Here is a 16769-nt window from a genome sequence, read left to right as displayed (position 1 = left end):
TCATACCATTCAGCCTGGAAGTGAAGAACTGTCTGGCTGAAGATAGTCACAGAAATAGGTGCCCACTCTTCTGGGGTACTTGTCATAGACCTCGACACTCTGAACCAGATCAGGGTGGAACAATTAACAAAAGACGAAGGCCAGATTTATACTCCTGTGCCAGTGACAGACTCACTTAGCTGGAGCCTTTGAATCTAAATGTGGCCTTGGTTCCCTCACTGCCCAGACATCTGGGTACTTTTGGCTTACACCAAACAAAAGAAAAGAAACAGATCTGAGATTTGTGAGAGACTCGGGAGCCTGCTGTCCTGTGTGCAGACTCAGCAGACCCTCACAGTAGCACCAGCAGTCTTAATCCCTGCAGAATGAAACATGACGGGGAGCCTTGTACCCAAGGAAGGGTACCAGTGGGTGGTCCCACAGCTGTCCTACAGAGGAAGGCAGGGCCAGCAAGTGCTTCTGCCCAGCCGGAGACTGATTTTCCCACAGTGTCCTCAGGTGGACTCTGGAGGTCTTGAGACAGCAGGGTGAGTAAGGGGGCTATTAAGGGGCACGTGCAGACCAAGAGGCCACTGCCAGCACTGGAAATGCCCCTGCTGCCAACTCCTATGGCTCGTCTGTTCTTTCCTGCCTAACTGCCTGTGAAGCGAGCTGGGAAAACTAGGAGCCTTTCCAGTCTGTGCTCCCCTGTTTCCATGCTGCACATACCCTACCCAGCTGATGACCTAGACCTTACTTCTACATTCCCTGGGGATGATGGGCAGCTGCAGCTCCCTGGTCCCAGACGTGAACACACTGACTCAGGTCCAGGCCCTGTCTTTGTCAAGCTTCATCCAAGTGGGGTTGACAGCAGAACCCTGAGGGGCCTGCCCTCCAAAGTCAGGAGTTTGGGTCCTGAGGTAGAAGGACCTTACCTTAAAACCTGAGCTTCATGCTGAAGGCTAAAGTCCTTTTCTGGACTTTGGGTATAAAATTCTCTCTCTCCTCTCTCCTCCCTCTCTCTCCTCTCCTCCCTTCCTCCTCTCTCTCCTCCCTCTCTCTCCTCTCCCCCCTCCCCCTTCTCTCTCTCTCTCTTTCCTCCCTCTCCCCCTCCCCCCCCTCAATAAATGGGAAAGCATAGCCATCACAAATGAAACTACACACAAGCCCCTCACATTCAGACAGTTGTCTACCATTACCCACCCAACAAAGTAGGGCTGAACTCTTCATAGGTCTGGTAAGTCACCGGAATATAAAGTATGACAGCTGACCTGAGCTTTTCTTCCCTATGAAGGCCACTGCCCCTGGTGAGGACAAACCAGATATCCCCACTTTCACACAGCGGCATGTCAACACTGCCAGGAACCTCTTCCAGATAAATAAATAGGTCCAACGAGGTTCTTACAGTAAACGGATACATAGACTGGGTTCCTGGCTTTCTGGTCCAGAGTTAGCAGGCATTACATCATCTATCAAAATAAATACTAAAATTCCTACTAAGTCATGACAGTCCATAGTGGGCACAGGTCTCAGTTGAGTGGCTTTACCCAAAAGGCTGTATGTTTTCTAGTTGTCTAAGTCAATTAAAAAATGGCCAAGGCAGAATGTTCCATTCAGAATGCAGTCCATTAGATGATAGGCTCCGGCATGGCCTAAAATTAGTGTTTTTCAGCTGCATAAAGGATGTTGTAGTGGGATGTTTTATAGAGCAGATAAACGGAAGGGATGGCAGCCTCAGGGAACACGTGGTGGTTCAGAGCCGTGTCCATCTCATCCACATACTCCACCTGCAGAGCAATGTTCAGTGCCTGTGACAGAGCTGTGATCTGGACGTGGTCACACTCCATGGCCATGGGCTCCACTTCCTGCAACACCAAAAGGAAACACTTAGGAGGGAGGCTTGGGGAGGAGGGTGAGTGAGTGCAGCCCTGGCTGTCAGGATCGAGGTCACCTGTGCTGGGGGGTGCTCCTCTGAAGCACGTGTGGGCGCAGGTGCTGATAACCCACCTGTCACAGACAACACAGCCACAGACTCCTGAGCTTGCTGAAAACGAACCTGAACCATTTTTATTCCAGACCCTTTAAGGAATGTGCAAAAGGGGAGGAATCTTTAAGGCTAGCATCAAAACTTAGAACTAAAAGAACCTTGCCACCAAAGGCTTCCAAGTGTAAGTGCTTGCAGAGGCCAGAGCCTGTGTGTGGATGGGTCCTGATGCTGCAGAGACAACAGAGAGGCAGAGATGGTGGCAGGTACCCCAAAGAGGGCAGCTGTTCTTGTGCCTACTGGTAGTTGCCATCCAACTTAGGGCCCAGTACTTCCTAATTAAAAAAAAAAAAAAAAAATCCAGATAGCTATGTGAAAATTGCCCACTTTTTTTTTACACGTGGATCCCTCCTTCAGATAAATACATCTAAATAAAACCCCATCTTAGGGCTAATGTGACAGGAGTCCCAAGTCCTGAGATTTCAGATAGGAGATTTCCCTGGGAATACAAGCAGCAGCTTGCGTAAGCCTCAGAGCTCAGGCCACTCATGGAAGATGTCTCCAGGTGCTAACCTTGCTAGTTGGCATTGCAAGGATGTTCCTCTGGGCAGAAACAGTGGTCCTGGGATGTGTGAGAGACAGACAAGCAAAGCCCAGGCTGGGGGCTACATCCCCAAGGAGGGTCCTAGGGACCTACGTGAGTACAGAAGTCTTTGATGTCCATCTCCTCATCAATGAAATGTCGGAAGAAGTCAGCTCGGTTCCTAATGAAGGCCGATGTGAGCAGGCGCAAGAACTGCACGATCCGGTCCGAGGAGTTTTGGTCATTGAACACCTTCAGCAGGCTGGACACGGAGCCGTCCTTCTCTACCAGCTCTACCACACTGTAAAACTTCACGCTGCCACCGTCAGAATAGGCCCCAGCAAGCACCTGCCCCCCACCTACCCCCCACCCCACGGAACCCCCTCAGCTTATTTTGAGATTATAAGTGAGTATTAATGTTGAAGCCCAGAGGCACATCTAGGGGCCTGGCATTGAGTCCCCCCCCACCATACATTCAGAAAGGCAGGAAACTGACAGTCCTCCAGACCGAGGTCCCCTGTTCCCCCACACTCCCACAAGTAGGAAATGACCCTGCCCTGCCCCAGCCCATGTGGAAGACCTTGGTCCTCAGCCAGTGTGGCTCAGGTGAACTCACAGCGTTAAAGAAGTTTCTGAACTTGTGTTCCTCAAAGCCGGCAGCCAGAAGGTCATTTGGGGTCTGTAGCACACGCTCTTTGAACCTAGAGGAGAGGAGACCTGATGGGCATAGGGGGAACACAGGGTATTGCTGTGACAGGCAACTTCCCGGTCCATGCCAGCCTCACGGAAGTCCTTGTGGTGTTTCAGAGCACTCCACATGGACCCATGCTGACCCGATGCCTTCCCTGCTGTAGATGAAGAGATGGAGGCAATGACATCATAATCCCCAGATATGGTAGTTCTCTTTCAAAGGCTTCCTATCCCTGTGGGCCCACTTCTCATGTCTGCCCTGGTCATGTCCAGCTCTCTCTCCTTTCGCCTCCTCCCTTACGCTCATCAACTGTCACTTAAAGAATTAGCACCCCTTACTAAAACCCAAATAGTGTAAAGGTACAATGAAATAAAGCATATTGAAAAACAAGAACGAGGCGGGGGAGACGGCCCAGTGTTAAGAACACACTCTTGCAGAGGATCTAGGTTTGATTCCCAGCACAAGCTCACAACCATCCATAACTCCAGTTCCAGGAGATTCCATGCCCTCTTCTGACCTCTTCTGGCACCTAAGACACATGTGGGACACATACATGCATGCAGGCAAAACACTCATACAATAAAACAAGTCTAATTTTAAAAATAAAAGAACACTCAATGCTTCAGTTTCGTATTTAGTACTCATTGTGCTTCTAGGCTGGCTGGGTGATGTTACATAAGTGAGGTGAGAATGCCATGGACCCCAGGATGCGCTTCTGTCCCTCAGATCCCTGCTCTGGGTGCTTATGTGGGGTAGCTAGAGATCAGCCCTAATGCCAGCTTGCTCACCAATCAGGTCTCCCAGCCCCTAACCCCAGCCCTGTGGCTTCTGTTCCCACTCTGATGCACAGCCCCTTCCTGCCATGGGTCACAGGGCCCTTGTGGGCATGGTGAGGAGTCTGTCCTGGCCACCATGGAAAGCAGCTCTTCATTAACCTCAGGACCAGCCTGGCACTGGGCTGCACTCACTATCAGGATCAAGGGTCAGCCAAATGGCTTGGCAAAAGTGGCTGCCCTTCAATGCAGTGGAAGGAAAGAGAAGACCGTGTGCCCTCACTGTCACACAAAAAGAACACGACCAAGGCCAGCAGGGACAAGCTTTCTCCTTCTGTCTTTCTGTCTTTTTTTTTCTTCCTTTCCTTCTTCCTTCCTTTCTTTTTCCTTCGTTCCTTCGTTCCTTCCTTCGTTCCTTCCTTCGTTCCTTCCTTCCTTCCTTTCTTCCTCCTCCTCCTCATGTTGGTGTTTGAAAAGGGTCTTACAGTATGCCCCCACATCTGTTTTCCTTTTTGCAGTAAATATCAAGTGCCCACCAGTTTTGGTGAGCCATGCCATCAGGCAGTGCTGAGGGAAGTACCAGACAAGTCACTGGCACCTTTCTCAGCCTCTGGGCTGCTATCAACACCATCCCAGTGGGCAGCTACGTTTCCCAGCATGCCATGCCTCTACCAGGGAGCTCTCAGCCCCCCTGCTACAGCCTGGTCCAGGGCAGATCCAGCACAGTGAAGGAGAGGAGTCTACATAGGTCCCACTCACTTGAGGATCTCTCTGCTCTTGCCCAGCAAAGACTCCAGGTAGGCATATCCCAAGGCCCTGTAGAAGCAGTTCCCATCTCCTTTGGTCTTTCGGATTGAGGTAAATCTTTTGCTGAGTTCCTAAGGGGGAGAAGAGGACGCACAAACCTCAGCAGCAGCGACGGCATTGGTGTGGGTCAGCCACTGGCCCCCCTTCTGAGCCCCCCACCCTCATCCATCCCACAAATACACAAATACACTGACTGGGATGTGAGACACCGAGGATGTCAGTCAGCCCCTGGCACTAGGCAGCCGTCAGGGGAGGTGACATAGAGTTAGACGTGGTGACAGTATGAGGACATGAGCTGGGGTGCCCTGGGTCAGAGACATCCACCCCAGACTTCTCTCATCAGGAAAGGGTTCCTAGAGGAAGCTGGCAGCTGAATGTGGTGTGTGCAGAACACTGAACAGCCTCAGCAGTCCTCAAATGTTTCTCAACGGTGTCAGGAGTGGCATGCCACCCACTCTTGGCCCTGCTCCCAGCATCCCTGTGAAATGGCCTAGAGCCTCTCTCTGTCTTGTGGGACAGTAGTCAGGGTTTTGTCAGTACAGCCTGGTTTTCAAGGGACTGGGAAGCCCCAGCAACAAGGCGGCATAGGACTTATCTGGATCCCCTGAAGCAAGCTGGTCGGGGACAATGTCCCTCTTTCTCAGCTCCTGAGAGGCTAAGGGAACACAGAGTTGACTTTCCTCAACCCTGAGTCCTACTGGATGTCCTTCCTATGGTCACAGGTAGACCTCAGGACACCAGTGTTACCCTGAGCTGCTGACTGCCTCCTGGCCCAGAGTAAGAAATGGCCCTGGCACCATGCTGTATCTGCAAGGTCCGTGGGAGGGGTGCAGAAGACTGCACAGCAATGTCATCAAAGACCAAGCCCATCTGCCATGGGCACCATGGAGTGGGGGCCTCGCTCCTCCATCCTCTCTAGCCCTGGGAGTGATCCCTGAAGCCTCCCAGTGATGTCCCCTAGTACAGCAGTGATGAGCTTAGACCCAGCCCATCAGTTCAGGAGCTATGTGGCCACTTTTCAGTTTGCTCAGTTGTCAAGTGAGAACAGGAATACTTGCCACAGAGAATCATAAAAAAGACTCAAGCAAGTAAATCCAGCACTCAGAACAGTGCTTAGCTTTAAAATGTATGGTTTTCTCACAAGGAAAGGATTTCTTTCTGAGGTAAAGACTCAATGTCAGAATGGTGTAAGAGTTTCAGTTTGTCCAGGAGCCTGGCTCGAACTCCATGCCTTCCAAAAGTTGTCCCCCTTTTCACTCCCAACCTCCACCCCCTTTGCTGAGGCTCTCATCTCTCTACCCTCTGCCCCACCTGGATTTTCCTCTGGTAAATTCTATTTTCAGGATGATCCCGAAGAATGGATAGAATGTCACATTTTTCTGATATTAGGTTGAAAGATGTTTCACTCTGAAAGAGAAAGAAGAAACATTCTAAGCTGGCTTCAAAAACACTAGCAGGGCTCTTGGAACTGATAGCCTCTGAACAACCAGTTACACAACCCAGAACATGTCGTCCCCCCTTGGAAGGGACGTGTGAGCATGTGACCAGCATCCTAGGGACCTGCCTAGATTGTCTGGTCCCAGGGCAGGGGCAATCAGGCCTGGCACCACCATGAAGTATCTTGGCTATAAAGAACTGACCTCATAATTTGCTAACAGATACATTTTTTTAAATATTTAATACCTCAGACTTAATAAATCTCTATGTTGGAATATGCTCCCGCCCCATTCGTTCATTCATTCACTTATTCATTCTTTCCTTTACTTACTGCCCCCACCCCAATTCCTAAACATGCATCCTGTGTCAAGCTTGGTGTCTGTCACATGCTGCCAATATAGAGGTGTTGCCATCCCTCCACAAAAGCCAGGAATACTACAGGGTAAAGGTTAGCTGTGAGGTGACCCCATGTGGCACTGGAGGGTGTGTGCTAGGGGCTGGGGACGGGGTAATGATCTGAGCTTACACAGGTCTGGGGCAAGAGGGACATCTTCTTCTACCACCTACTGGTGTGTTGCCCAGCTCTGAGTCAAGGTCAGACCAAGCCTGAGCATATGCCTGTGGGGAGTCAGGGTCTCTAAGCCCTGGAAGGACTCAGCAAGCAGGGTGGAAACAGGGCAGAGGATGCCACGGATCTAGGAACGGCAGTCACCTCCCGACCTGTGCTTTTTCACTAGGCCTGGGGTGAGAGTGCTCAGGGGTTGGAGCTCCGCCAACTGGCCGTGCGCTCTTGCCACCAGCCACCCAGGAATGGAGCTCTCCACAGAGGGAAACAAGTGCTGGGCTGGTGAGATGGTTCAGAGTGCTGACCACCGGAGACTGATCCCAGGATCCCACACGGAAGAAGGAGAGAACCAACTCTCACAAGCTGTCCTCTGATTTGTGCCAATGGTGTGCGTGCATGTGTGTGTGTGTGTGTGTGTGTGTGTGTGTGCATGTACACACACGTGTGCGCATACACACATTGTTCTTTAAAGTGCTGTTTGACCCACAAAAAGAGTTCCCAGCTTAAAAGCAGGGCTGAGGATGTGGCGCAGTAGATGAAGCACCTGCCTTGTAAGCGTGAGGACCAGAGTTCAGATCCCCAGAATATACATACAGGCTAAATGGGCAGCCAGCCTGTAATCCCAGTTCTCAGGAGATTGGTACAGGGGATCTCTGGGACAAGCTGATTAGCTAGATGACCCAAGTCTGCATATTCTAGGCCCATAAAAAGTCTGCTAGGGCTTCTGGGAAGGGTTTGGTTTGGGATAAAAAGAGCAGAGATGCCGATACAATGTCTACTTTACAGCAGTCATCCTGTGACCAGAGGTTGAGAGCCAACATAAGGAAGACGGTTTGAGCATCTGCTGCTACCTTAAGCCCTACAACGTGTGAAATGGTGACAGGTCCCATTACTTGGCACCGACTATGTGCCAAGCTCTGGAACTGAGGCTCATATATCCCCATTATCTCAATTATCACAACACTCCTGTGAGGTGGCCATTATTATACTCACGGCACTGCCGCCGAGGTCAGGTGGTTTGAGCTAGGAAGTGATTAATACAGATCAGTGGGAAGTTCAAACGCACCCAAGAGCTAGGGAGGCACATCCCAGACTCCAGAGCTCAAAGGACTCCTCTGCCAGACCACAAAGGAATGTCCTGTCCAGGGCAGTGTTGGACCATCCTACCCAGAGGCTGGGTCCAACCTTTCACTTCTGCCACCCCCCAGAGACACTCCTTCCGAAGTTCCTGATGGGAGTTCGGTGTCTCCAAGAGCCTTGCCAGTCTGTGGGGCTTACTACAGGGTATCAAGGAACAGTTTCCTAAGTGACACTAGGCACAGCCATTAGAAGGTATCAGCAGGCTGAGGCTGTGGCTTAACAGCGGAGCACTTGCCTGGCACGTGTGCAAGGCCCTAGGTTCATCCCCCCTTGGCACGTGTGCAAGGCCCTGGGTTCATCCCCCCATGGCACATGTGCAAGGCCCTGGGTTCATCCCCCCCTGGCACGTGTGCAAGGCCCTGGGTTCATCCCCCCATGGCACGTGTGCAAGGCCCTGGGTTCATCCCCTGGCACGTGTGCAAGGCCCTGGGTTCATCCCCCCATGGCACATGTGCAAGGCCCTGGGTTCATCCCCCCATGGCACGTGTGCAAGGCCCTGGGTTCATCCCCTGGCACGTGTGCAAGGCCCTGGGTTCATCCCCTGGCACGTGTGCAAGGCCCTGGGTTCATCCCCCCATGGCACGTGTGCAAGGCCCTGGGTTCATCCCCCCATGGCACGTGTGCAAGGCCCTGGGTTCATCCCCCCATGGCACGTGTGCAAGGCCCTGGGTTCATCCCCCCATGGCACGTGTGCAAGGCCCTGGGTTCATCCCCCCATGGCACGTGTGCAAGGCCCTGGGTTCATCCCCCCATGGCACGTGTGCAAGGCCCTGGGTTCATTCCCAGCTCTGCAAAACACACAAAAAACAAAACAAGAAAGCAAATCCCACCACCACAGGGGTGAGTCAATCTCTCCTCCACCTCCTTCGAGCCTTCTACCCATGCCAAAAAGATACCAGCTTCTTCCTTATGGTCTTCCTTTTCAGTCCCTAGTCTCCCTTTCAAAGATCCATGGACCTCTGGCTTCCAGATCGAAATGGTTCCATTTCATTCCCAGATTGTTGGGTTTTTTTTGTTTTGTTTTGTTCTCTAGATAAGATTTTTCTGTGTCATTCACAAGGTTTTAAAAAAACCTTTAGGCCAAGCCAACTTTGTTGACTTCCTGGGAATATAACTATAACTATCTTTCTAAATCATGGAAGAGGGACATCATTTGTGTAACACACAATTGCTGGTGTGCAGTTAATTCTGCTCACACTGTGCTGAAGAGGCAAATCCCCATGGGGAGGTATCAGTCTGAACAGCCCTCTTTACCCCTTGTATGCATGGCAAGGTGACCCACAGGCTGCTGGCAAGTAGCCACGTGCTCTGCTCAGCCCAACTCCTCCTTTCTCCATTGCTAACTCATTCCTGTCTTGCTACTTACCCCATGACTATTCGTTTATAAAAGCAGTTTTACAGATGGCTGACTTAAAATGGTGCATGGGCTTTCTGAACAACAAACGGGCTACAGAGCGGAACGCCCCAACTGTATTTAATGAACTTGCACTCAATTCTGGCCCCAAACAAAACTCAGAAATGAATATATCAGGGGCACAGGGACCCCCAGAAGGATGCCTAGTCAGCCATATTTACTTGGCAGTTTTGGGGTTTTTTTTTGTTTTTTTTGGTTTTTTTTTTTGGTTTTTTTTTTTTTTTTTTTTTTTGGTTTTTTTCGAGACAGGGTTTCTCTGTGTAGCTTTGCGCCTCTCCTGGAACTCACTTGGTAGCCCAGGCTGGCCTCGAACTCACAGAGATTCTCCTGGCTCTGCCTCCCGAGTGCTGGGATTAAAGGCATGCACCACCACCGCCCGGCTATTTGGCAGTTTTTAAGAAGGCATCAGCAGAGGAGAGGAAAAGAGACTCTGTTCGTCCTCACAAAGAGGAATCCTGAGGGGAGGCACGACACCAGGGAAGGCTTCCCAGGGCCTGCATTTGCCTGGCATCGACAAATTTACGCAAGCTATTTGAAGCAGTCACACTGATAACAAGACACTGAGCAGTGGGACCAGCTGTGCACTGTTGAGTGGCACCCTTGCCTCAGCCTCAGCGGGAGACTTTTTTCCCAAGGGTATCTCATTTGTCCCTAATCTCTGTTGTGTCTCCAACCCCGTCCCTCACTCATTCCCCAACCCTCAAAGGTCTGCTTGCTATGGCTTTTGAAATGTATGTCTTTAAGGAGTGTGGTGGTGAAGTGTACATAGCATGAAACATACCATTTTAGCCATTCTGATGTACTCAGTTCTATGGCCTTCAGTACCTGTCACTCTCCCCCGACCCCCATCTTTGGAAATCACTCCTCTACTTTCTGTCTTTATGAATCAGACAACAGATGAGATATAGTTTTCTACTTGCTGTGTGGGTGGTGGCGCACGCCTTTAATCCCAGCACATGGGAGGCAGAGGCCGGTGTATTTCTGTGAGTTTGAGGCCAGCCTGGGCTACAGAGTGAGTTCCAGGAAAGGCACCAAGGCTACACAGAGAAACTCTGTCTCGAAAAACAAAACAAAACAAAAAACAAAAACCCCTAGACATTTAAAAAATACATATTTACATATATATTATGCTACAGATACTATGGAATTTTTTTTTCCCCACTCAATACTAGTTAAAAACATGCCATGGCTGGGTATGGTGGCACATGCCTGTAGTCCTAGCATCCAGGAGGCTGAGGCAGGGGGATGGTGAAATTGATGGTGAGGTTAGCATAGGCTACACTGTGAGATTGTCTCGGGGGAAGGGGACAGGGCTTAGAAGAGGAGAGGGGGAGGGAAGAAAGGAAGGTAGGTAGATGGGCCTTGGGTCAGCTTCTAGTGTCCCCAAGTGTATACATGGGCGCCCTAGTGACAAGCAGGTTTCCACCCTGGCACTTCCAGTCCCTAAAACAGAATAACCCAAGTCTCCACCCAAACCCACCAGCATTCCTGGGTGAGACAAGCTGCAGGAAGACCCTAAGGGCAGTATCAGTTTACTAGTCCAGGAATCTGGAACAAAGCTCGGGTTTTGACCTCGGCTGAACTGGTGTTTGCTTTTAAACCCTGGCTGGAGAATTCCAGGTTGTTATGGAGAAAAGAGAAACAGACAGGGAGCACCTGACTGTCCTGTCAGTCCTAACCAGGACACAGGAAAGACCTTTAATTGCTGGTTTGCAAATAGATGCTAATTAATTAAGTTGGGCTGGCAGCGCCCAGGCTTGCCAACAGTTTCAGCAGCAGAGGTGTGGCACGTTTCACTGACCAACTCCACAGCCAGGCCTCAGCTCACTCCTCTGCCTACAAACCCCATCTACCGGCCCGCCATCCTGTTAGTGCATCTGAGCATGCTCACATCCCAGGCCACGCCCACATCCCCAGGGCACGCCCACGCCCCGGGCCCAGCAGCACCTCCCCGGTCTTCTGAGCATCTTGGGCAGGATTGACTCACCAACCAGGCCCCGAAGCCACCGCTTACCACACAGCCTGACCTCAAGACACCCAGAAGAGCAGGAAACTCCAGCCTCACCTGCCAGCAGCAGGTTCAGAACCTCAATCTCTCCTCTAGAATGCTCATGTCTTTGCCAGAGGCCACCCGGGCTTGAACCCTGGCCCTACTCGCTGGCCTGGAGTCCCCATGACACTAGAAGGAGAATACTTTTAAATGTCTGCTTGGGGGCTGGGAAGGTGGCTGAGTGGGTAATAAACTTACTGCTTAAGGGCCTGAGTTTTGTGACCCAGCACCCATATAAAAAGCCACGCACCTGTGACCTCAGCAATGGGAGGGGTATTTAGAGACTCCAGTGTTTGATGACTGGCCAATATAGCTGTCGGTGAGCTCCAGGTTCAGTGAGGAGACCCTGTCTCAAAAACTAGAGGGGCTCAGGGAGCAAAGTACTTGCTTCACACGAGTCAGGAGTGGAATTCCCATCCCCAGAACTCACTTAAAATCTGGGCTGCGTGGCAGCTGCCTGTGACCTCGGCACTCAGGAAGCAGAGACGGGGGTCCCTGGAGCAAGCTGGCTAGCTAGACTACCTGGAATTGGCAAACTCCAGGCCCAGCAAGAGATCCTCCCTAAATAAACAGCAATTGAGGAAACCACCCAGTGTCAATTTCCAGCATCCACATGCATGAACACATATGTGCATGCCAATCCATGTACACATGTGCCCACACACTTGTGAAGCAAGTTCATATGCACACTACACACACACACACACACACACACACACACACACACACACACACGTTAAGAAAATAAAAAGAAAACCTTATAGGAAGGCAACTGATGTCAATCTCTGGCCTCCACACACATGGACACAAATTGGTACAATCTGCTGTCATGAACACAACACACACAGGCATACATCACACACATATACCCAAAAAAGTCTCTCTTTCACTCTATATAGATGAATATACATATGAATACACATATTCATATATCTACACACATCCATATATATATATGGATATACCTGTGGAGTGTCCAAAAGCCCATTATTGATGAGTTAAGCCAAAGATCACTGAAGCCCCGGTGGAGGGAGACCTGTCTCCCTGAAGGACTTGTTCCTGCTCCAACACCTGAGGACAATCCTGGTGTCACAGAACATGACCACTTTACTTTTTTGCACTTGGCAATGAGGAGTCCAGCCTCCTCTATCTGGAGTCGAGCTGTGGATGGCCGTGCTTTCTGGGGGCTTCTGGAAAGCCCCGTGTCCCCACCCCACAGGCTGCTTTCCTCCATTCCTAAAGACTGCCTGGGGGTGGGGACACGGGTCAGTGGGTGGAGGTGCTGTCTGAGTTTGATCCTTGGGACCCATGGAATGGAAGTAGCCCTCTGACCTCCACACACATTCTGTGGCATGTCTGTACTCCCCTCCCCCACTCCAAGCACAGATAAATACATGTTAAAGGCTGTCTGGCTTCCATGAGGAATGACTCCTTTCTCTCACCTTTTCCCCCATGGTCCCCTTACTGAGGTCTGGACCTCCTCCCCCTTGTAAGGACCCTGGTGGTGACCTCACTGCACCTTAGTTGATAACTAAGGCTAATGTCTCACTTTAGCCCCTTAACTGAGTCACACTTCGGAACCTCTCTTGCCATGGTAATATATCCATAGGTGCTAGAGAACAGAATACGCTAATCTTTGGTGACAATTACTCAGCTTACTGCATGACTCTTCTCGGTGGGGCCCCAACCCCCTTATCTTAGTAGCTAGCTGTTTTCAGAGCTCCTGAAGCTGGGCCCTGCCTCCCTCAGATAGTGTGAACTTCTGTAACATCTTTCAGCAGCCACCCACCTGATCTTAGCTCCTGCCTCTCCTCTCCCTAAGACTCCAACCTCAGACAGCTGGCAACTTCTCAGACATCTAAGCAGCGCTTCTAATTCATTGACCCCCTGCTTACTCAGTAGCTCATCTGTGCACTCCCAGGCTTCTCTAGGCCCTAGGGTACCCCTTCAACTAGACAGTATACCCCCAAATCCAGGACCCACTTCTACTGTCTTACCCGGCTCCACTGGTTCCTGGGTCTAGCCTGAGAGCTCTCACCATGCCCCACAAGGAGGATGCTATATACTGTGTCCGGTGACCTCCAGGCTCCACTCCTAACTGGCCCCACATTCTCCACGAGCAGCCAACACAGGTTGCTTCACAGGCAGGGCCTTTCCTCAGTATTCTCTGCTAGGCTTAGGTGTTGGTTCCCTCCATGCTGCTAAGTTTAACTGCCGATGTCACTGTATCAAAAGGCAGCATTCTGCCTTCACGGATTGAACCAACACCATGATCATGGATTGTATCCAGGGTTGACTCAGTTTCTCGAGCCCGCTTCTACCAAGTGATGCCTTCCCTCATGGTAAGAAAGCAAGGAGCTCTTGGCCTGAGGCTGACACCTCATCTTAGGACTTCCCAGCCTCTCAAGCTCTGAGCCCGATAAAGCTGTTTGGTCTAAATCACCCAGTGAGAACCCATTCCAGCAACACCAGGCTAAGACAGAGCCAGGAACCGAGCAGGAGCTGCCATAATGAATACCTGAAGACATGAAGGCTTCGGGGCAGGGGAGTGGGTACTGCTGGGACACTTCCCAGATGAATGCCGGAGAAGCCTTCGCAGCTGGGAACAGACTGTGAAGGGAGATTCTGGTGTGAGTAAGACCAGGCGGAGAGCAGAAGGGAAAGCGGGAGTCTTCCGAGACTTTGTATGAGAAGGCTGGCAGGAACTCGCACGGAAAAGACCGTGAGGATGCAGCCTCGGATGGAAGGGAGGCATGAAGTACTGGAGACTGCTGGGAGGAAGGGCCATCTCCTCAAGTGGCAAAGAACTTGACTGCAGGGTGTCCTTGCACCAGGGCTAAATGGGAAAACAGAACTTAAGAACAATGACCTAGCCGGGCAGTGGTGGCACATGCCTTTAATTCCAGCACTCGGGAGGCAGAGCCAGGCGGATCTTTGTGAGTTTGAGGCCAGCCTGGGCTACCAAGTGAGTTCCAGGAAAGGCGCAAAGCTACACAGAGAAACCCTGTCTCGGAAAAAACAAAACAAAAAACAAACAAAAAAAAAAAAAAAAAAAAAAAAACGATGACCTAGGAAGGACATGGGACAGCAGAACCTAAAGGGACAGGCATCATCAGGGCTGTGGTGTGGCTTCTTGGAACTTCACCTATTAAAATGTGAGAGGAGAAAAATGATGTAAAGATAGAATGTGTAAGTAAAGAGAATGAAAGTTTTGGAAAACTCACAGCCTGACTGTGTAAAAGAATGAAGCACTATCTGCACACCAAGGGTATGGCCCAGTGGTTGGTCACCCTCTGAAGAGATTAGAAATTAGGACGGAAGGAAGCTATGTGTCACTCATGGAGACGGAGGTAGAAGATACCCTCAAACATAGCAGAGATCTTGGAGGCTGGCTATGCCTAGAGTGCACATTTCCAGGAAGCTCAAGTACCCCACATTTCAGGACAGCACATCTTCTGTGTGACCAGCTATATCAGGGCACAGGGAGGGCTGCTGCTCTAGCGGCCAAAGCTGTGGCCTTGGTAGAGTCTACGTGGGCTGGCCCTGAGGCCTGCAGAATGTCAGAGCTTGGGGTGTGGTGCACAGTGTGGGGGCCCAGCGCAACCAGGCAGAGTCCCCACTAGGGTGATGCCCATGGCAGAGAATGCCATGAGGATGTAGTATGGCTATCGTGAGCTACTGCCTAGGTCGAGCCCAGTGGATCCCAGGGGTGGGCAGTTCCAACAGGGCATGGAGGCAGCACAGAATCAAAGACTATTCTGGAATCAGAGGACCTAATTCAGTTGCTGACTTACTCCTGGCTGACTTCCCACTCTGGGGATGGGAATGTCTATCTTGGGCCTGCCCACCATGACACTTGGGTGACTGGCCCTCAGCTGGCAGGATCTGTCAGGACACTGGCCTGGGTCTCACCTCTGTCTGGCTCACCGGTGGGTCACAGCCCTGGCTTCTGGACATGAGTTGGGCTGTAATAAGGTAAGACTCCGGGAACTGCTGGGATAGAATGAATGCATTTTCGTGGCTAGAAAGCTAAGGTTTGAATGTCCCCTCTAAACCAAGCTGCAATTTAACTGCCAATGTGACAGTTTTTCAGAGGTCACAAGGTCCAGGGACTCCCCGATCATGAAAGGATTAGTGCAGTCATCCCAGGGAGGATTTTTTCTATCATGTTATGACAAAGTAAGAAGACGTGCGGGCCCTCACCAGAGGCCAGCACCTTGATGATGGCCTAACCAGCCACCTGCAGAGGCAGAAGCCAATAAATGTCTGGTCATTATAAATCACCCGGTCTATGACATTGCTGTGGCATTATGACACCTCCTCAAACGCTCCACTGGCTTGCTTGCTCAGTCTTTGACAACCTCCCATCTGGCCCTTGTACACCAAGGGGCTCCAGCCACAGTGGCTGCCCTGTCCCTCCAACAGGACACACACTTTTACCTCAGTGTCTTCGTATTTCTGTTTCTTTTTGTCCCAATGTTCTTCTGCCTCTTTCCATGACTTGGGGATGCCACCTTGGCAGAGAAGCCCCCCTCCCCTCTCCCACCATCCTATTGCCTTATCTTGCTTGTTCGAGCCATAATATGACAGGTGGGTTCACTGGCTCCCTCCACCCAAATGCCAGCTCCACAAAGGTAGGGACTTGTCCTCTGTCACTGCTGGCTCTCCACTTCCTGGAATGCTGAAACGTTGGAACGTATTCCAAAAACGGATCCCGAGTGCTATAAGCCGAACTGTTGAGGCCCTACCTCCAACCCTCAGCATGCAACTTTATTTTAGAATATGGTCATCACTGATATAATTAGTTAAGATGAGGTCACAATGAAGAAGGGTGGGTCACCAGTCCCATGACTGATTTCCTTATTAAAAGAGGAGTATAAACACATGCATGGGAGAAAGCCATCTGCAGATGAGTTCCAATGTCACAAGTCAAGCTACTACTGGAAGCTTGGGGAAGCCAGGGATAGAACTTTCCCAAACATCTTCAGAGGGAGTGTGCCCTTGCCTGCACCTTCACCTGGGTCTTCAGCCTCCAGACTTTCCAGAAAACAAGTCCCTGTGGCTCTATCCCGCTGAAGGGCTTTACTGCAGTAACCCTGGTGAGCACATTGAATGAGCAAGCCTGCCTCTCACTCCAGCTGGCCACCCACGACCCAGCATCAGAGAGAGCCAGAAACCATTTCATATTCATCAAAAATGTAACAGTTCCCTCATGTGCAGACGACCCAAACTCCACAGCCCAGCATGCAAAGCTCTGCACGGAACACTCAGATCTCATCCAATTTTCCAGACTCACTACCCTGGGCTCCTCTAGCCTCCTTGCATCTCAATCAGCTGCTTACTCTT

General features: G+C 50.9%; 1 protein-coding gene across 1 annotated transcript; it reads right to left on the bottom strand.

The window, feature by feature from the left end:
* Nucleotides 1-1506: 1506 nt before the first annotated feature.
* On the bottom strand, nucleotides 1507-16010 carry Otub2 (OTU deubiquitinase, ubiquitin aldehyde binding 2; the record flags this gene model as incomplete). Its single annotated transcript, XM_059279673.1, has 6 exons — nucleotides 1507-1844; nucleotides 2661-2855; nucleotides 3163-3247; nucleotides 4770-4888; nucleotides 6129-6224; nucleotides 15864-16010. Coding segments are annotated over 6 exons (849 nt in total), but the record flags the coding sequence as incomplete, so codon positions are not given.
* Nucleotides 16011-16769: the final 759 nt, after the last annotated feature.

Source organism: Peromyscus eremicus, chromosome 14, assembly GCF_949786415.1.
Source record: "Peromyscus eremicus chromosome 14, PerEre_H2_v1, whole genome shotgun sequence".
Taxonomy (NCBI): domain Eukaryota; kingdom Metazoa; phylum Chordata; class Mammalia; order Rodentia; family Cricetidae; genus Peromyscus; species Peromyscus eremicus.
Note: the sequence above shows the minus strand (reverse complement) of the source record. Positions and strands in the feature narration are given on the sequence as shown.